This window comes from Lissotriton vulgaris, chromosome 2_2, assembly GCF_964263255.1.
Source record: "Lissotriton vulgaris chromosome 2_2, aLisVul1.2, whole genome shotgun sequence".
Classification (NCBI taxonomy): Eukaryota; Metazoa; Chordata; class Amphibia; order Caudata; family Salamandridae; genus Lissotriton; species Lissotriton vulgaris.
In genome coordinates this window covers 192,304,213-192,323,313 of record NC_141688.1, presented here as the reverse complement: position 1 = coordinate 192,323,313, position 19,101 = coordinate 192,304,213, and the positions used below count along the sequence as shown (strand labels likewise).

General features: G+C 41.7%; 1 protein-coding gene across 10 annotated transcripts in view; it reads left to right on the top strand.

Moving 5' to 3' along the window:
• The window catches only part of NAV2 (neuron navigator 2), a 669,134-nt gene that overhangs the window by 579,092 nt on the left and 70,941 nt on the right, over positions 1-19,101 (top strand). For 7 of the 10 annotated variants that reach the window (XM_086959512.1, XM_086959519.1, XM_086959510.1 and 4 more), the window contains 4 exons: positions 2,134-2,199; positions 4,800-4,844; positions 7,959-8,119; positions 11,826-12,014. In XM_086959512.1, coding sequence (XP_086815638.1) covers positions 2,134-2,199; positions 4,800-4,844; positions 7,959-8,119; positions 11,826-12,014 — 461 coding nt within the window. The remainder of the gene's footprint in view (positions 1-2,133; positions 2,200-4,799; positions 4,845-7,958; positions 8,120-11,825; positions 12,015-19,101) is intronic. The other 3 variants (XM_086959517.1, XM_086959513.1, XM_086959511.1) reach the window with 2 other exon arrangements.

The following is a 19,101-nucleotide window of genomic DNA, read 5'->3' as shown; positions in this document are numbered from 1 at the left end:
AGAAGATGGGTGAGAGGGGTTGAGGGATTTGCACATGTACATAAAACAGGTCAGATAGGTGTACATAGATTGGCCTTCAAGTTGGTTTAGTTGAGTACTACAAGCTGAAATCTATTTGTAATACACTATCAGGGATCAATGGAACCTTGCTATGTACTTTTTTTGGTGAGTCTGATACAATTATTGCTGATACTTACTCTAAATTCATTCTTTTCAGTTTCTCTTAATGTTATGATGTTGTAAATACCTAGCAACTGCCTCCGATTTTTTAGTAGTTTCTGGCCAAACCATTACTTGTGCACCAGGCTTAGATGTCTTGAAGAATCAATATTTGGTGCTCAACTCAAGGGACTGGGAGGGAGTGTGCTGAAATACCAGTGAGAAGAGTAAAAGTCTTGATGAATTAATCCCAGGACAAAGAGCGTGCATTTTGGTGCCGCGGTACAACTTTCAACATAATTGGCTAAAAGTCACCTATTTGGCAGATGCATTGTCCTCCACTCATCCAACGACCCAAGCCATTGGCAGTTAAGCTTCAAGTGGAGGTTGTTTGTGTTTGTAGGTGAACTCCAGTGATTTGTTTTTGAAGCATTTAGTTGTTCCATCTTAACTGTGAGTGGTGCTTTCTTTTTTCCAAGTAACAAATACATTTTTTTAGAATTTGTGAAATTTCCTCTTTCAGCTACCCTGTACAGTAGCTTTGAAAACGTGGTCATCTTTTGCCATATTGATGGACATGAAGACTTATTTTGCCCATCCCCCACATCACATTCAGGCCTTTTTAACATTAGACCCCAAAAACACAGGGTGAGGTCCAAGGGTGGGCTAAGACACAACTTCCACGCCATTGTCTTATCAAAGGGAAAACTATGTCAGAGGGCGGAGCTTCAGGGGAGGTACATCACACTTAGTTTCACTTGAAAGTTTTCTGTGAATGAGAGTGTACATCTGTGGGCGGTGGAGGTAATTCATAGTTAGTACAAATGGATTATAACAGATTCTTGCTAAGCAGTTCACGGTCTCTTAAGAATGTTTGTAAAGCACCTCCTCGCCTGCAGTAAAATCAGCAGCATTAAAACGACATATAATCATTGACGTTCTGAAATCTCCTACACTAAATTGCTGACCTGCTGATTACACTGCTCCACCAGGATGTAACCTCGGCGAGATAATGATTAATTATAAAGCTGATAGCAAATATGTAAATTGTAGTAGCAGTCGCCTTAAGAACCTTGCACAGCGAACAATTCCTCTGCCATTACTTGAATAATTAGTGACCTAAACTATGCATTTAATGGTAGTGAAAGTGATTGGTAGTATTAAGGATTGCGTCTGTATTGTGTTCATAATGTGGATTGCAAGTGATTCTGTAAGTAGCACTGGAGGAAATACAGTTCTGGTTTGTATTATTTTAACTGGGGTTCTGCAATTTTAACAGCAGGCAGTATTTGGTCCCCTCTATAAGTGGTGTTGGGTACCTCTACTGGTGGAAACGTTAAATTTTGGCAGAGATATTCAGGCCCTCTCTTCACTAAGTTAGGGGCAAACAAGTGATTGAAGGCTCAATCGCCAAACTAAGTTCATACTTGTGTTTTAATTTGTAAGGTTCGTTAATTGTTCTAAAGCGGATCCCGCATTGGTGATTGGTCAATGTTCCCAGATGCCAAACCCACTGAAATCTCATGGGACCTTCTGTTGGTAGAACTGACCAAATGTGATAGGATCCAGATATGGAGCTTGAGAAATCCACTCCACCCATAAACGCCTTCTGGCCTGCCGCTGGGGTTCCGTTCCTGGCATTAACTATTGTACCCGCCCCCTTTATTGAAAATGGTCTTATGATACCAGTGGTTGAATCCAATGTAAGGAAGTTTACACTTGAGTATCCTGGATTGAAATAAAGTGTCAAATGGCCTTTTAAGGAGTTCTTCAGCAACATAAACTTTGATGATGTGTAGCTTACACAAATGGTACCTGTTAAACTGTGAACTTAAATATTTGGAAACTTTGGCAAATAAACCAAGGTTAATATAATTTTTATGATCTTTGACCACTCCTTGTGCGTTTTTCTTTTTTCTCTTGTGTGTTAATGCTGCTTCTCTTCTTTCTGCCTTACTTAACCTGTTTCCATAGCCCTCTCTCCTCTCCCGGCGCTAGTCCAAAATTCAGCAGAAATACATTGCCCAGGAAGCAGGACAGGTAATTCTGTCTGTCATTGCGGGTGCACAAAACCTTTTAATGTTCACTTCTGCTCACACCAAGTGTTTTGTGCAGAAAGTGTTTGCTGGGCACCTGTGTTGTGTTTGTCGTTAAAGTGTGCGACTTCTCGCCAGGAGTTGCCAGTGAGAGTCCATGTTCAAGCCCTCAGTCTAACTGGCTATCTGAAACCTTTCTTCCTAAAAGAAGAGAACAGTCTACCAAAGGCAGTTTTGAAATTCCTTAACTTCTAAGCAAAAAATGTGAACTCTCACTTGCACTTTCGGATTCCCTGAGGCATGCTGCTTTTCAGAGTTTCCTAGCTCTTCGCCTTGTCTTATGGGTGTTTCTGTTGGATATATTTTGTTTTGTTATTATTTTAAGTAACTTGGTCTTTGATGTTATTCCTGGATGTTCTCTGTACTTGTCCGTTTTTCTTTGATCTGTATGTTGTAAGAGGGTTTGAAATACTTGTGTCAATGTATTTGGTCAATTTTATTGGTCCTTTTTGTAAAAAATGTGAGGAGAGTGCTATTGTTCGTATTTGCTGGATTTCGTACTTGTCAGTTTATATTTTTGTGTATAAAAAAATAATATGATTTTAGATATTTTCTAAAATATTAAGTTAGATCTGTAGGTAACTTCAAAGTGTCTTGGATGGCGTTTTGAGATGGGATTAAGGCCAAATGAAATATTTTACTGTAGACAGAGCTTAACAATTTTCACCTTTTTAGGACGTAAAATAAAGATTGCACCATTGCATGGTACATTACATCTGAGGCATTACGATGAGGTGACCACTATATTATTATCCATAAATATGTGTATTTAAGTTAAATAAAATACCTACAATCTATAATAATAGTAATTTAAATTATTCAACAATTTACCGTTCACTAAAAATGTGTGTATATATGTATATATATATATATATATTCATATCTATATAATTATATATACATATGTGTGTGTGTGTGTGTGTATATATATATATATATATATATGTGTGTGTGTATATATGTGTTGCAAAATACTTGCATACAGTTAAAGTAAACAAAAGAAAAGTAAGAAAAGGTTATTTTATCTATATACAAAAGTATTTTTTAGGGCGAGATCACTCTCCCCAAAAATATATAATATACTCATTTAAAGGTTGGGGCGGCGGATGGTGGGGGGCGGGGGGGTAGGTAAATACAAATTAAAACAATAGCAGCATTTTTACACAATACAAATTATGCCAGGATGTACAATTAAATGAAAACTAAAATGCAATAAATAAAAAAAACTAATCTAAAAAGTTGGTGTAAGAGTAGTGTCAATGTATTGGTTGACTATGTAGTGCCTCAAATGTAGTGACCCATGATGCACCATTGTAGATACAGTCACATACATCAGTTGCTTATCTTGTAGTCTATGGGAAAAGACAGCCGGCTTCATTGTTAAAATATTGTTTGCAGTGCATCTGCATAGACGGCTGATTGCATGACCATCCTATTGTTTGGAATGAGTCGACATGGCAAATTGAAGGGACTGGTCAGTCTGGGGAAAAGCCTCTTAATCTTGTTATTAGCGTAAAGGTCTTTAGTAAAATATAAAGGTTCCTTGTCACTAAGGTCCTGACTGGAAAGTGTGAAATCTACACTTGTAGGGTCAATACCCTAGATTTGCATAAATGTCCAACTTTCCTGCAATTGAGGAATAATTTGCAGAAATCTGCTATGATCCCTCTTTCCCAGTAGTACTCTCATGACCAGTTCTGTATATAATCGTGGAAACACAAAGAATCCACTACTTTGAGCATATCTCCAGACTTGAAGAACATGCCACAGTGGCACAAGTTAGATTTACAAGTCCGGAGTTTTGTTTTGCCAATCGCTAATGTAAAATTGCTCCCTTAAATCTTGGCATTTGTGTATTTTAGTGTTATTTGTGTGTGTTAATTCATATGTGAATCCAGGCCATTTGCATATAACGGTACAATTAGACGAGATTTTTTTTTAAACTTTTGATTTCGGCAAAATCTATAATTATTGGATTGAAAATACCTTAATGTGTATTTCTATTATTTATACAAGCGTGTGTAGCAAGTTCTAGTCAAGGCAGTAGTTGTGAGTGCGTCTGCAGTATTCTGAGCACAAGAATCTCCTAAAAATTTGTAAATATTTTGGCTCTGGAGAGCTATGTCAAAATGGCATTTTGTCTAGGGTGGCAAAAGTGCTTGCGGCAGCCCTGGTGCACGTTGGTGGATCAGGAAAACATGCTACAGGTCCTTTGACCACGCTTTTCTAGGAATAGTATGTTAAAAGATAAATGTGTGAGACAAGGATTCTGTTTTGTAGCTTTTGGGATAATGGAGACCTCCACACACACATTCTCCTACCTAATTATTAAAGTAGGAACAGTTTCTTAAAATGTCATTGATGGTTGTCGGCAATTCAAACACACTAAACTTAGTCTCTGCCATGAACATGCGTGGTGAACATGTTTATGGGGTGCTCTCTGCATGTTAACGTATCTGGGGAACAATGTTTGTTGTTCAATGAACCACTTGTCTTTCTTTTTCAATTTTCTTCTGAAGTTCTTTTCTTTTAACTTTCCTGCAGTGACCCACATCTTGATAGAAACACTTTGCCTAAGAAGGGACTCAGGTATTGCTGTTTCCTCCTGGTGTAACAGCTTTGCTGTGGTTTGGGAGCTTTGCAGTTTGTGTCTTGTCATGGTATTCGCTTTGTGTAGGGCACGGCTGCTGTGGTCTTCATCGTGTATTCACACCATTTGCTAGCACCTATCATTTCTGCACTGGGTGGCTTTCTGCGTCTCGCTTTTGCTGGCTGAATTGCTGACATGCCCCTCATGAAAGATCATTGGTTCAAAACTTCATAGTCAGTGTTGATTGCTCATGCCTTGAACCATTTAGACGCATCGATCTATAGCACAGCACTGTGACGAGTACCGCTCTAAGGGCTACATTTTGGGGAAGAGAACGACCTCCTGGCAAATCAACTCCAAATAGTTTTACTTTTGTAAGTTGCAATGGACCATTCATAAAATCTGTTATCAAACATGAAGACAACAAAACAAATGTTAAGGAAGAGACAGTGCTGCTACTGACTGAAGCAAAACCACTGCCATTTTGCATTGTCCGTTATATATCACCCCTTGTTGAATTTATAGTTTTAGATTCAGTAAAACTCTTCATAGTGAAAGATAAGCAACACATACCCATGAAAACTTGTAGTCGGTTTTGTGAGTTGACATGAAAATTGGATTCTCACAAACAGCGATTTGCTGTTTTTTGATTCATTGTATTTTGGACTCCGCCTGAAATTTTGGGAGACTTTTGGGCATTTTATTATGAAAATTGAACATATGGACATTACATTTGAGTTTTGTGAGGAGGTGAGCATGAGTGTAGGGAAAGAATGTGAGTGAGCAAATTAAGTAAGGTTAGTATGGACAAGCTGACGGAATGAAAGAGGTCTTGAGGGGGTAGGTAGGCGAAAAAGCGGTTTGTAATATGGCACAGATGGGTGCACCATGGTTTACCATGCAGCGCTACATTCCTTCAATCTCCTTTACTTTGTGTGGCATAGTTATGATGCAATTCAAGTGTTTCACTTGCATTGCCCTTGCCAAGTCCAAACTTCTGAACTGTATTTACATTAGCCATTTAATGAGCAACTGGTCGAGTTAAATTCCTTCACAACATTGCCCCTTGCTCCGCTGAGCCCTTCTTCAGGAAAGGCATGGTTGCAACCTCTTCTAGTCACGCATTGGCCGGCTATTGCACACGGCTCTCATTTTATGTCACATATTGATTTCCCTTCTATGATTTTTATTTTGATGAAAATACTTTTGTATTCCTCCAGCAAATTCATTGACTTGTCCAGTGAATGAAGTGTCTCTTTGTATCCTCAGTCTCGCATCTGGATATCATTCCTAAATGTCGTTCATTTGCTTCCTGCTCATTAGTTCATCATGTCATATTGCTTGTGCTGCTTCAGTGACTGCGCCTGATGTCAAATTATATTCACTCGCTCTTTTTTCTCATCATAAATGCATCGATCATCTCTGCAGCTTAATAAGCACATCATGGCTCAACGTGCGCAATGCAAATGTGTTCGTGAATTTCTGTTTGAAAGCAGACAGAGGCAAGAATCCATCATTCAAGCTTGCATTTTCCAAATTGTAAAGTGAGGTTCATATGGAAATGTATAGCTAGATCTACTTTTAGCATCATGCAGAATTATGATGTTGTCAGTGTAATGGCCATCGCAGATGCAGAGCGCACTCCTGGTATGCAGTCTTCTGTAAAGTGCAAACAATATATGTATTTTTTCCTTTGAGCTATTGCCATCCTCACACGTATCATATTTCCAGTTTTTGTATATTCTTTTTTGGTTTCTGCTGAGAACACAAACTGTTGATTGCCCGCTCTGCATTTGTATGCCTGAACCGAAGACCAGTCCGTAGAAAGAGGCCAGTAGCTATTAATGTCTAGCAACTTGTTGGCAATCTGCATCGATAGATCCTTTCACTCACTCACATCATTATAATGCAGAGTCACTATCGACCTCTGGACTAAGTTACTTGAAATAATGCTGTTTTGGGGGCCTGTCCTGCTGTGCTACGTAAGCTTACTCCAAACTTTCAATAACTTACAATGTCAGCAGACATCAGGTGTTAATGCCTGCCTTCTGAGCCCTCTGATTGGATGTAGCTGTCCAGCATGCCAGAGGTTGACGCCTTCTAGTGAACTGCTCTGGTCATTGATACGAGTCTGTTCATGTCATCATGCGTACAGCCGTTGAACTGCTGTGTAAGAAATGCATTGGTACAGGTACATGTGGTTAGCGTAGTAGTCGCACCACTTGAACCGATAATTGTAACTTTCCTATTCCAATTTATTGCTATTGTGAACCTTTTGATTATGCTAATGTGACATCTCCTACTGCTATCTGTGCATTTGGGTGCATATTTACGGCCCATTATGTCCTACTCCTGGTCTGTTGCCATGGTACTTTGACATTGCCACACTGGCTCGTCTTTGACCGGATGGCTATGCAAGAGACTTTAATAAAGTAGCAAGCACCACAGAACTTTAGGACCTTGAACGTGGTGGTCATCTTGAGCCTTTGGAGAAGGGGGGAGTAGGTTTTGCAGTCAGGAACAGAACATCTTTTTGGAGGCAAAGGCCATCAGAAGATCCCTTGTGTGTGCGCTAATGACTTGAGTATCCTCCAGAAGTGGTTGTAGTGTGTTGTGGGGGGAGCTGAACCCAGCATTGTCCCATATGACCTGTTTCATGAATCCGTGTCCAATTCTAAACCTTAGACTTCTTCTGGTGGTGGGAAGAGAAGTCAATTGACTGGCTAAAAAAACAAACCTTGAGATGGGTTTCAAGAACAAACCCTATTTGTTGTGGTCCATTAGAATGAAAAGTAATCTGCTTGCATCCAACGCTGTTGACCTTGTCACAGATAGGCATTTTCTACTGGGTCATCCAAAGGATTCAGGAAAGAAGCAGAAACATTAAGAGGTGGAGGTGCGGGGGCCTAAGCAGTTCTACATACGTAGAGAGGGCACATGGGTGGTACATGTGGGCTAGAGTGGTTTTACTCAATATTTCTCCCAGTACATCCTACACATTAAAACATCTATTCTGAGATTCTTTGCTCATAGTCTGTCATTGGTCGGGCCGCACCTGTTGTAAATCGGCGTTAATGCAAGCTGTTTATGTGCAAAACATTTTGTCTGACCAGGTACGCCCCATCCTCCCAACTTCGCAGCCAGGAAGAAGCTAAGGAATGGCTCCGGTCGCATTCAGCAGGGGGCCTCCAGGACACGGCTAGCAACTCTCCGTTCTCCCCTGGCTCCAGCATCACGTCACCCTGCGGAACCCGCTTCAACTTTGCACAGCTAGGTGAGTCAGTGAATTCCAGTGCGATGAGGCTGATCCGACAAACAGTCAATGTGTGCACAGACACCTAGGCTGAATCAATGTTTGCCATATGTACGGTTCATACCAGGTTGTTTTAAAAAATAAGGCTAGTAAAACTAACCAGGTCCACTCAGTCAGATGGTATTTGACTTAAAAGTCTGTTTGTTGTGGGACCAACCTAATTGTGTGTCAGACAACCAACCTCTTTCAACAGGGACAGTTTACCAAATAGATCATGTGTCTTTGGTAAACATCTTCGCAACTGTGTCCTGTTAGAATAAACCCTGCTCTTCCAGTGTTTGGGACACACCCTACCTCCAGTCAGTACATGTTCTCACATCCCACATAACCTAACTTATAACTCAAAATTAGTTCTAAGAAGAGGGACCTTCTAAAACCCAAGCCTGAGTTTTTTCAGAATGAACAAAGTAAACACCGAAGCCTCTGATGCACATCAAAGTGTGCGTTTGGTTAATAGCCCACATAAATAGATTTAGAAACTAACCTACCTCCATTGATGCTTTTTGTCCTTAATGAAAAAATAGGTGAAAGACAAACAATTGGTTCAAAAGTCACTCACTTTGACCCTGAGGTCAAAGCTGCAACCCTGTCCAGTTTGAGGCTGCCCAAAAGAATCAATGGCCATTTAGTGTGTCCTTGTTGCAGACAAACATTTCTGAAGAAGCGCTGTCCATTAACAGACAGTCCACTAATATCTCTAGAAGTGGTCTGTTACCATGTAGTCTTTTTATTGGTCTAAAATGTACTGGGGAGTTACTTTAATGTTATCTACCTCTGTACATCCCTCTTTGCTCTCCCCACAAAGTTGGTGGTGGCAGAAGGCACTGAAGTGACATCCTTCATACAAACTGCATCAATGCATCCCCTGCTGATTTTGGGCCCACCGTATCTCCACTACAATTTGCCTCCATAAAGCTCCAGTAATGGTGGCCCGCTTTTCCAGTTCTCATCCTCCTTGCTGACCATAGATAGTCCTGCTGGTCACAGGGCAGCTGTATCCTCTCGCTAGCAGCCATGGTTACCCCTTAGCTTCCTAATCGATTTAAGATATGGGTAGAATTCAGCAACTTCAGTGGAATACAAAGAATGTTGTGACAAACATGGGGGTTCACCCTGATTGTTCTTTCATTTTGAAATAAGGACAGTGTTTTTGAAAGTTGTCAATCTGAAGAATTTAAGTCTGACTCACATAAGTAACCTCTTGTAAGCAGCTTCTGCAAGGCTTATTTAGGGATACTTGGAGACAGTTGTTGCTGTGTTCTAAGCAGGTGCCCTGGCTTATGTCTAGTTACAAAGCCTTTCGTTTATGGAAAGAAGTTCCTGACATGAGAGAACGCAGTAGGTCTGATGAACCATGATCATTGGTACAAAGTACAGGAACTTCCCCCATCACTTCTGCAGCTGAAGAAAGATCTTCAAACATGTCTCTTCATGAACATCCAATCAGCAGATGAGGATCTCCATCACCCCTTGGATGTTTAATGACCACCATCCAGTCACGGCGGTGTCTCCTCAAGGAGCATCTAACATCTGATAAAGGCCTCCATCACCCTCACCCTTAGGTGCTTCATGACCCAGTCACATCTATGTCTCTTCAAGGAGTATCTACTATGAGAATGGCTTCCAGCACCCTGCTCTCTTTGGCGCTTCAGGATCATGCCCCAGTAGCAGCTGTGTGCAACATTTTGAAATGTCTACTGTCAAAGTTCTAACACTGATGCTTCAAAGTACATTTGCTTATTGCTCCTAGCTAGCTGTCGTATAAATATACTTGTGTGTTGATTCACTCAAGGGTCGAATTTGAAGCCAAGCTATTTATGGGCTTTGAAAGTTAATATGAAAGATTTGCTCTCTGGTCACAAAAACATTGTACTCCAAGTTAAATCATCTCGTTAAAGCAGGTGTTGTGATAAGATGGTCTTGACAGTAGAGATGAATGGGATGTGTGAGGAAGCGGTGTGTCCTGTGCGCACGCCCAGCTCTTCTACCTCATTCATAGCCAACTCAAAAACGCCAGCCCTAGGAGAACTGGGAGCAGTGGGGATGTTTGTTGCGACTTGTGATTTGGTAGCAGCTGTCTTGTCTTGTTTCTTGGCGTTTCATTGCCAAGAACTAACAATGGCTTAAATTGATTATGGAATCTGCAGATTTATAGTGTCCAATGGACGTGCGGCTATTTAAACCCTGTGGGCTGGAAGGGAGTAATCTTCCTGATGTGACACTCGTGAGTGGGCAGTTTCCAAGCAAACTTTCTAAGAAAGCGGAGTATTAAAGAACTGAAGGGCAGGGGTGGTGTTTTATCAATCAATTGGGTTTTGTACAGCACGACTACTCATCCGTAAGGGTCTCAAGGCGCTGAGGGGGTAAGGGGGCGGGGGCTTGAAGTCCTTCCTGACCTCCAAGGTGGTGATTGCCTGAGATGCCCAGGAAAGGAGTTCCAGGTCCTTGCAGTGAGGTAGGAGAAGGATCTTCCTCCAGCGGTGGTCCTGTAGATCTGTGGGATGGTGGCCAGGGCATGATGGGTGGAGCGGAGATGTTTGGAAGGAGAGTTGGTGGTTGAGGTATGCAGGTCGGGCATTGTGGAGGGCTTTGTAGGCATGCATGAGGAGCTTGTAGGTTATCCTTGTGTTGACTGGGAGCCGGTGGAGGTTTCTCAGGTGGTCAGCGATTTTATTGCACCGCTGGCTGGTTGTTTTTAGTTTTTTTTACATTTTTGATGGATTTTTACTTTACACTTTATGAAATGTAGTTCAATTCGTTCTTTATAGTTTTTAGTTGTCCAAACATTTTTATTGTTGACTGTTTTAAGGTAATTATGACTTCAGTGCTGCTAATTTTAGTAACTTATTCGTGCAAGTTAGCAAAAACTTCCAAGCCACTGCAGTCTTTCATTTATCTGTAAAGTTATTTGCACAAAAGTGCTCCAAGGTCATGTGATCATTGTTGGTGAAAGAGCAATTCACATCTTCACTCATCACTTTAATTTTGATGGAATGAATCCACTTTTTATTAAGTTACTCTCTTAGTCAGTCTGTTGTGCTGCTGGCCCGGTGCCTTCCACCGTGCTTTTGGTGAACGCCGCGTCAATTCCTACATATTCTTTGTCTGTCGGGCAAGTTGTTCAGAAGTCTTACCAAAAGCACTTTATGCCGCGCCAGCCACTACTTAAGTTGTTAAAATACCAGAGTTCACTGTTGTGAAGTTTGTGCCAAGGTTGGAAAGAGAGTGCCAGTTTCTGGAGTTACATATTCTTGGCACATTCTTTGTTTGATACAATCAGCTCCATGATCTCAGAAGCAGGTATTTGCTTAAGTGTCCATTGAGTGTGTTTTTTTCCCCTTCAGTTTACAAAAGTCTGGGATTTGACATTGTTTAAACTGAGCTTGCCAGGTACAGCATGGATACCCTAGCACCGAACAGGATCACCTTTCATTCACTCCTTTCCTATTGTGGAAACCCTCTGCTTGGAGAACTCGCCAGTATGAAACACTCTGCACATAGTGGTTCCAAGTCAAATATTTTGTGCACCTGCGCGACTGTGTAGGTTCTGGACAATTTGGCAATATGGCTGAAGTTTTGTAAGGCTGTTACTACTTTGAAAACCCTGAAAATAAAAGTGATTAAAAGAATATATATATTTTGTGCACCTTGTTTTCTTACTTTGCAGCCAGTCCTACGACTGCAGCCCAGATTAACCTGTCAAATCAAACCATGCTGCGGACCCATAGTCTTTCCAACGCAGACGGTACCTACGACCCCTACAGCGACTCCCGCTTCCGTAACAGCTCCATGTCGCTGGACGAGAAAAGCCGGACCATGAGCCGATCCGGGTCCTTCCGTGATGGATTTGAAGAAGGTAAGGCAGTGTATGGTTTTAAAATAAAGTAATAGTTCGCACTAAGTGCATGCTCTTGATATCTGTTGAAAACCCCAAAATGCCTCCTTAGTCCTCCTGAGGTTTGCACATTGAGTACCATTACACTGAGTAATAGTGACAGCTGTTATTTAAAGCACGTAATGATGGTGAGACTGCTCGACGGAGTGTTACGTAAAAAGTTATTATTCTGAGCTCTCTGCGAGTCAGTAGACTGAACTTGCACAAAGTGCACCAGCATTCATTTTGTTTCTTTTGTCCCAATGCCCAGTAGGTTGTTGCCTTGCATATCTTCAGAGGGTTGTAATGGTACATGTAGAGCACAAGCCGTTACCCAAAAGGGTGTCCTGTCACTAGATGGTATGCTTGGAATCAGTCCTGAGGATACTGAGATATCGGAGTTAAGTCTAAAGAAAAAAGCCAAGCCTCGAGGACTTTACGAAAATCTGGGTGATCCTACATTTGCTATATAGTCAGGAAAGAGAGTTTCAATACTTGGGTGTCTGGTAGGAGAAAGTGTGTGACGGCCCTGCGGTTGGTAGTGAATCCACAGGACTGTAAGCTGTTAGGATGATGGAAGAGTTCTGGTGGGCTTCTAAAGAGTCCGTTTGGTACGAAGATAGGCGGTACCATTACTATGAATCACACAATGCGCTATGCAAAAAGAATTTGAAATTGATGCCTTTGAGGATGGGCAGCGAATAACGTTCGGTCCTAAAAGTAAAAATAGGAGAATTTTAGGGAAAATTGAAGCTAAGATGAAATACTTTGTTTTAAATTTGTTGTAAGAGGGACATTGATAGAGGCACAACTTGAAGCACCTGATGCTCCGCATATCCCTGCACTTATGTTTATTCCACAAATCAGATAGTTTTGTCTGTAACACCTCTTATGCTTTGGAGTAATTGGCTTATAGTAACTTTGTATTGTCTGTCTCTTCTGGCATTGTCGCAGCAAACAGATGAAGCCTAATTACTCTTCATATAGTCTGATTTCGTTTTTCTACCGGATTGTGTGATGATCCGGTCATAAGGGACCTATTTAGGTTGAAGTAGTTCAGTTGGATTATTGATTTGCTAAGGATGTTGCAGAAGACCATGCTTTGCTCCTGCTTATCACCGTGCTACAAGAATACAGTTTGTAGGAAAGCTTAGGCCTTTGGTTTAGAACATGTTTTATCTACTCGTTCGCTTTGTAGCTCGACAGGCTTTCTTTAGGTTTTTGAAGATGATGATTCTTTCCACTGAGATCTTAATCTAGTGCAATCACTACCACATCTTTTAGTCTGCAATTCTGTCTTTGCTTTTTATATTCTCCTTGAAGCCCACCTTTAGTGTTTGAGATGGTCTGCAGATGCCTCAATGCAACAGATATGTTTATGCTTTCCTGCTCTCAAGTTAACAAGGCTGTTGGGGATTGTTTCACCTCCACATGCTCTGGAGAGCTCCAGTAGACCTGTCTTGCTTTTGTCCATATTTGACCTTATCCTTTTCTGCAATTAACTTTTACAAATGTTATTAATATGAGGTTGTTCCTATCCCCATTTATTTTACGCTACACGGTTTGCCTGTTGACCATTTATTTTGTTCGTTTCAAAGTGTTTCATCCATAGTAAGGTCCTGAGTTGGGGGGATGGAAAAGGTTAGGCTTGCCTCCAGGGTGGGGATCATTTATCTGTGAATCTGAAAAAAATCCATCTCAGGTAGAATGACGAGGCCTTCCTAGCGCAGTGACGCCGCATCTGCAGACGCGTAGCTGTGTTCAAGTTGATGCTTTCGCGTGGGTGTTTTTTGTCAGACGTTCATTTTTGACATTTGAAAAACTTTGCTGATATTATAAATGCATTGCTGTTCGGGGTTGGGTTTAAGTGGCCTCGCTCTCGGCTTAAAAATCTTTTCTATGCTTAGGTGTGAATCTTACACGGTCTTGCACCTGCGTGGGACAAAACTACTACACATGTGCAAAGCACTACATTGTGAACTACTTTATGCCCAGTCGTAGAATTATTTTATGTCAGTAGATCAAAGCACAGAACAAACATCAAATTTAAAAGGTATTTTTTGTATTACTGATTGCAATGAAACAATTGTTCAGAGATAAGTTATCCACATATATTTGAAAAAACGGCTAAGCTGGTCCAGCTAAAAATTTGACAAATTAAGCATTCGAAATGCCTATATTTTGCTGGTGGACTGATTTGAAAATAATCTTTTGTGCGGTATGGTGGTGATGAAAGGTGGTCAATGGATTATGAACCAAGACTTATCAGGAATTAGAACATTACTCGCCTGCAAGTAATCAGCTGATGACCATCCCGCCGGCTTCCGTATAGCCCCTTTTCTTTCAAGGCTGCCCGTGGAAGAGGTGTGGCGCAGCGGCCAGGGCGACGGACGCTGGGGATCATGGTTCTATCCCCGGCACCGGTGGCAGGGGTCTGCCCAGCACCATGTGGCTCTGGGCAATAGCTCGCTTAATATTCCCGACGGCCCCCAGTGCCCTGACACCTTTGAGTAATTGTTCGCGCTTTACAAATACTGGACATTTACATTTACTGGACATGATGGGAAAAACTCCAAGATATTTCCAGGCTCTTCGAGGATAGTGTGTTGGTCAGTAGAGTTTCCAACTTCTAGTTATGCTGTGAGTAGTTATGTACTCAACAGGTCTTGGAGGCTTTCAAGAGGGTACTTGCAATTTGAAATAGCATACCTTGGCCCATCAAAGACAAGTCTGCGAGTCCCTGGGATTCCGGAGATGGATTGATCTTTGTTACATCCTATGTCCTTCTCCCTTTAATTCGATTTCTTTTTTTCTGTCTCTTTGTCAATATCCCTGCTGCCTATTCAGTGGCATTCCCCCGCATTCGTGTGCTAGTCTCAACCAGAGACATTTCGGTCTCTGTTCTTTGATTGGATGATGTATCTTCCTACTTCTGGCGTCTGCATTGCAGTGCATGTGAGGGACTGTGCTCTCCCTCGCACCGTCTTTCTTCCACCTATTCTCTTTAAGGAGCAAAAAAGCATTGCCGAAGCCAATGGGTTTCGCTGCCAAGACCGGTTTGTTTTGGCAGTGCTTGTTAGACCGTATTATGAAAATATTATTGTGCTGGAACACATAGTGGTGGAGCAAAATATCAATGTATGAATGAAGGTGCAATGAGCACACTCCACCTGCAGGTTTTCTACTCTGTAATATTTGGGCATGTTTATGTGCATCTACATACACTACAGAGGGGTTGGATAATTTAAATTAGGCAAAGGTAAATAGCTGCTTACTCGTTTGATCAAGGCATGAGCGCTATAGCTGGTAAATTCAGTAAGGTGAGGAAGGAGGGAGTAAAGGTGACAGAGGTTTGTAATTCGGTAAAAGAGCACGGTTGGAAATCTGGTGAATGACTGAGCCCACGCCCTTGTGTTGGTTGATTGATGTGTGCACAGAAGTATCCAAGTCCATGGCTCCTCACTGCTTCTGAAACATGTTACGTGTCGTTTCTGCTCTCTCCGCTGCGTAGGTGGCTCGTTACTTTTACCCTGGGGAGCACTCGTAATGACGTTTTGCAAAGACTGCAACAAATGCAAATCTTCAAACGTGTGCGTGTAGTGGCTACCACACACCGCGTCATAGATGTTCACCAAGCTTTGTTTCCAGGCAAAGAAGAGTGTCAGACTTTGAACAGATCCACTTGAGTTCATAATCACTGGGTTTACTGTGTGGACTTTGTTCTTTGTCAGAACTATCTAATGAGTGCCAAGAAGAACATGTAATACCAACTTCAAATAATAGGAACATGGTCTACGCTTCATGAACTGAGAGAGACCTGGCTTTTACCAGTTTCTGTTTGAAGTAGCCGATCTAGGTATAAACAACCATCTTTGATGGTAGGAAACAAGCCGACATTGTTGATCCCAAAATAAAGGCACTTTGTGTCAATGTGACTCACCGGCCACCTCTCTCTTCGATGCACCCATGTTTGTAGTAGCAAATCTTGACTGTCATTGCTATGACACGTCCCTCTTAAGAGCAACACCCCTTTGGGGGGTAAGAACAATACAGACTCCAAGAATAATATGTCAAATTAATAATTCAAAAATACAGGTGGGGGATGGAACGTGCATATGAGGCCACACGTTACGACTAAACGGAATGAGCCGCAATAGTGCTAGTTTCAGGAATATCTAAAAAGAAATATTGAAGCATCCAGTTCTAAATTTATGATTCTATAGAAGCGTCAGGTGATTTTCTTTGTCTTTTTTGAGACTATGATTATTCATGTTACCCAGGAGTTTTTTTTTTAAAATATGCTCTTCCAGTTCTCAATATAAGCAGTCGATCCGTTTGACCTACTGCAGCTTGTATTTTGCAAAATTGTTCACATCATCAGAGCTTGATATTCCTATCTTCCATTGCACCAACATCTTTCTTAAACAGACGTTTTTATATTCTCAACTAATTTCTTGAAAGGATTCTATGAAAGCCATGAGACGTAAGATGCACCATATATTACACAGTCGCAGTTCAGATGAAGACTCGCGCACAGATATCCCAATTACATTATTGCTTCAGGGTAAACTTATCCAATATATCCTTCTGCAATTGTGGCTCTTCAACCTGAAAGTTGCAACAATGCATGCACAAGACTTCCGTGTGTGTTCCTACACTTCCGCGCCACCAGAGCACAACACTGCAATACATTCTTCTTTAAAAAACAAAGTTGCAAATTCATTTGGAAATTCTGCTTTTGACTCACTTACTTTACCTTTCTTTTTTAAGAATTTTTTTTATAATAATTTTCTTTTTTTTTATAATAATTTTCTTTTTTTGTACTGGCCAGGTTTAGAGTCTACAACATTGTTAGAGATGAATACAAATGAAAGGAAAATTAAAACACCCATGAATGGCAATGGCCACGTCGCCATTTATATGTAAAGGCTGCTAGATGTTCCCAGACCACATGCGCATAGTCTTGCTCAAGCTTTCAAAACCTCAAAGTATTAGTGAGAAGCCTGGTTCCCATTACCACCAATCCTCTCAATACCATTCGTCCTTGCTGGCATCTTGGCTAATCTCGGAAATATTGTTTGGTTTAAACTCTTCCATAGCTTCCAGAAATGGAAAAGCTGCTGGGACAGTAGACGTGGCCCTGTTGCTCCACTCACTTCCTTTCCCTACAATTTATTATGGTGTTTTCCAATGTGGCAGCACCGTTTAATTTCCTATTTTGGGAATTTATGCTCCTGGTCTTCAGCTGATCACCAGTACCTATCTTATGCCGATGCAACACTGGCGCAGAATGCCGCTCTTTCGGATCAGCGCCATCAAAGCTGGACGTGTTCTACAGAACCCCTCGCTGTTGATACCGTTGCAACACAAGCTTAGCGTGGTTTTTCGCTTTACGGGTTTATAATTCAGGGGAAAATGAGTCCTGTTTGAGATCAGGATTTGGTGCACACTTAGCAGACCGAAGGCGCTTTAGAATGTCGAAGTAAAATTTTACATATGCGTCCAAAATAGTACTTGTTCTTGGAGCTCCTGATGAAACAGTTTGTGTCTTCGAAGTCTGTCCCTATGAGCAATGACCAATACGTGCACTATTTATTTATGTGCTGTCCGCTACAACAACTTGTGAGGACTTTGCTCTCTTCAGGGGATTTTGACGCTCCCATCATCGAGCTACGTTGGCGCATCTTTCAACCTGCAAAAGGGGTATGAAAGTAGACTGCTTATCAAACAATAAAAACCACAGGCTTACTGCCTTTGAGACACCCAAAAAATGAGCTCCTCCTGATGATGAAGAATAAAAGATTTTCGTTGTTACCCCTTTCGACCCCGACCCGCCCATGGACTGTTTGAAGAGGCTGCCTTAAGAGCATTTGACTTTCTTTGTCTGCTCGCCTTGTGATTCCAGACTGGGAGAGCCTGCAGTAATCCCTTTCTTGAGGCATGGTTGGTACACATGCTGTAGCAAAGCTGAGGCTGATGAGAGATCCTCGCCAGCCCGCCTGCTCCTGGGCATTGAGTCATGGAAAAGAGTATGGGAAGGAGAAAAGACAAAGGGACTTCTCCTAGAACCGACTGTCTTTTGTCTGAACAGGCAGGAGCACCACATTCAACCCTTTGTGCCCGAGTTGTTTATCTTAGTGTTGAATGCCCTCAGCTATGTGATCTGTAATATAGCCAAGTTCAGCACTTTGCGTAAAATTGATGTAACAATCTGCTTTGTCGGAGGAGTGAGACGCCCCTAGGCAGTGACCGGCTGTGAAATCCAGCTCCAAGTAGGAGATGAAACTCTATGACTAAAAATGGTTCTGTCTGGTCTTGGCTCCCCTTCTGCAAGGTAAAGGCGTTGGTGGAACGGATATGCGCTAAAAACAAAGTGCAGGAACAAAACACTACGGAAATGGAATCAAGAGAACAGAATACCTAAAGCTAAAATGGAAGGCCTCCCAGACGTCCTCTGCTCCTGGGCACATGCATGAAAACAATGCATAGTACACAAGCCTAGAGAAGTGTGAAGCATCACAAGCCAGAAACCCTGGGGAAATTCAGGGTTTGCAAATTAATGGACACGAGAGGAGTAAGGGCTACTATAGCTTTCTGATAGGCGGAATGGGGACTATATGTGCAGCTATACATGTGACTGTCAGCTCTTGGAAAGGAGAGGTGTTTTGCCTGTGGCGCTGGATGCTGTCCCTGGCATATTTTGAGTTCGAGTGAATTGGAAATATCCAGTTGCTATGGGTTGCAAAAAATACACGTTTGTGAAAGAAGCATGAAACGTGCTGGCATGGGTGTTTAATCATTTCAGATGTAGTCATCGCATCCTCGCCAGGAAGCTGTCCGTGCTATATAAAACCGACCTCTTGTTGGGTTGTAGTTGCTTTAATATCTAATTTCCCTGATTGCACGATTAAATTTGAAGATTCTTTACGTTAATACGAGACCTGAACACCAGCTTACCTTAAACCTTTTTGATACCTTTGGTGAGAGTGATGCTTGCTCCCCCCCCCCCTGATTTTTTTTTATGTAAAAGTCCCACTTGGGACAGAAAGTTCTATAATCGTTAAGGACT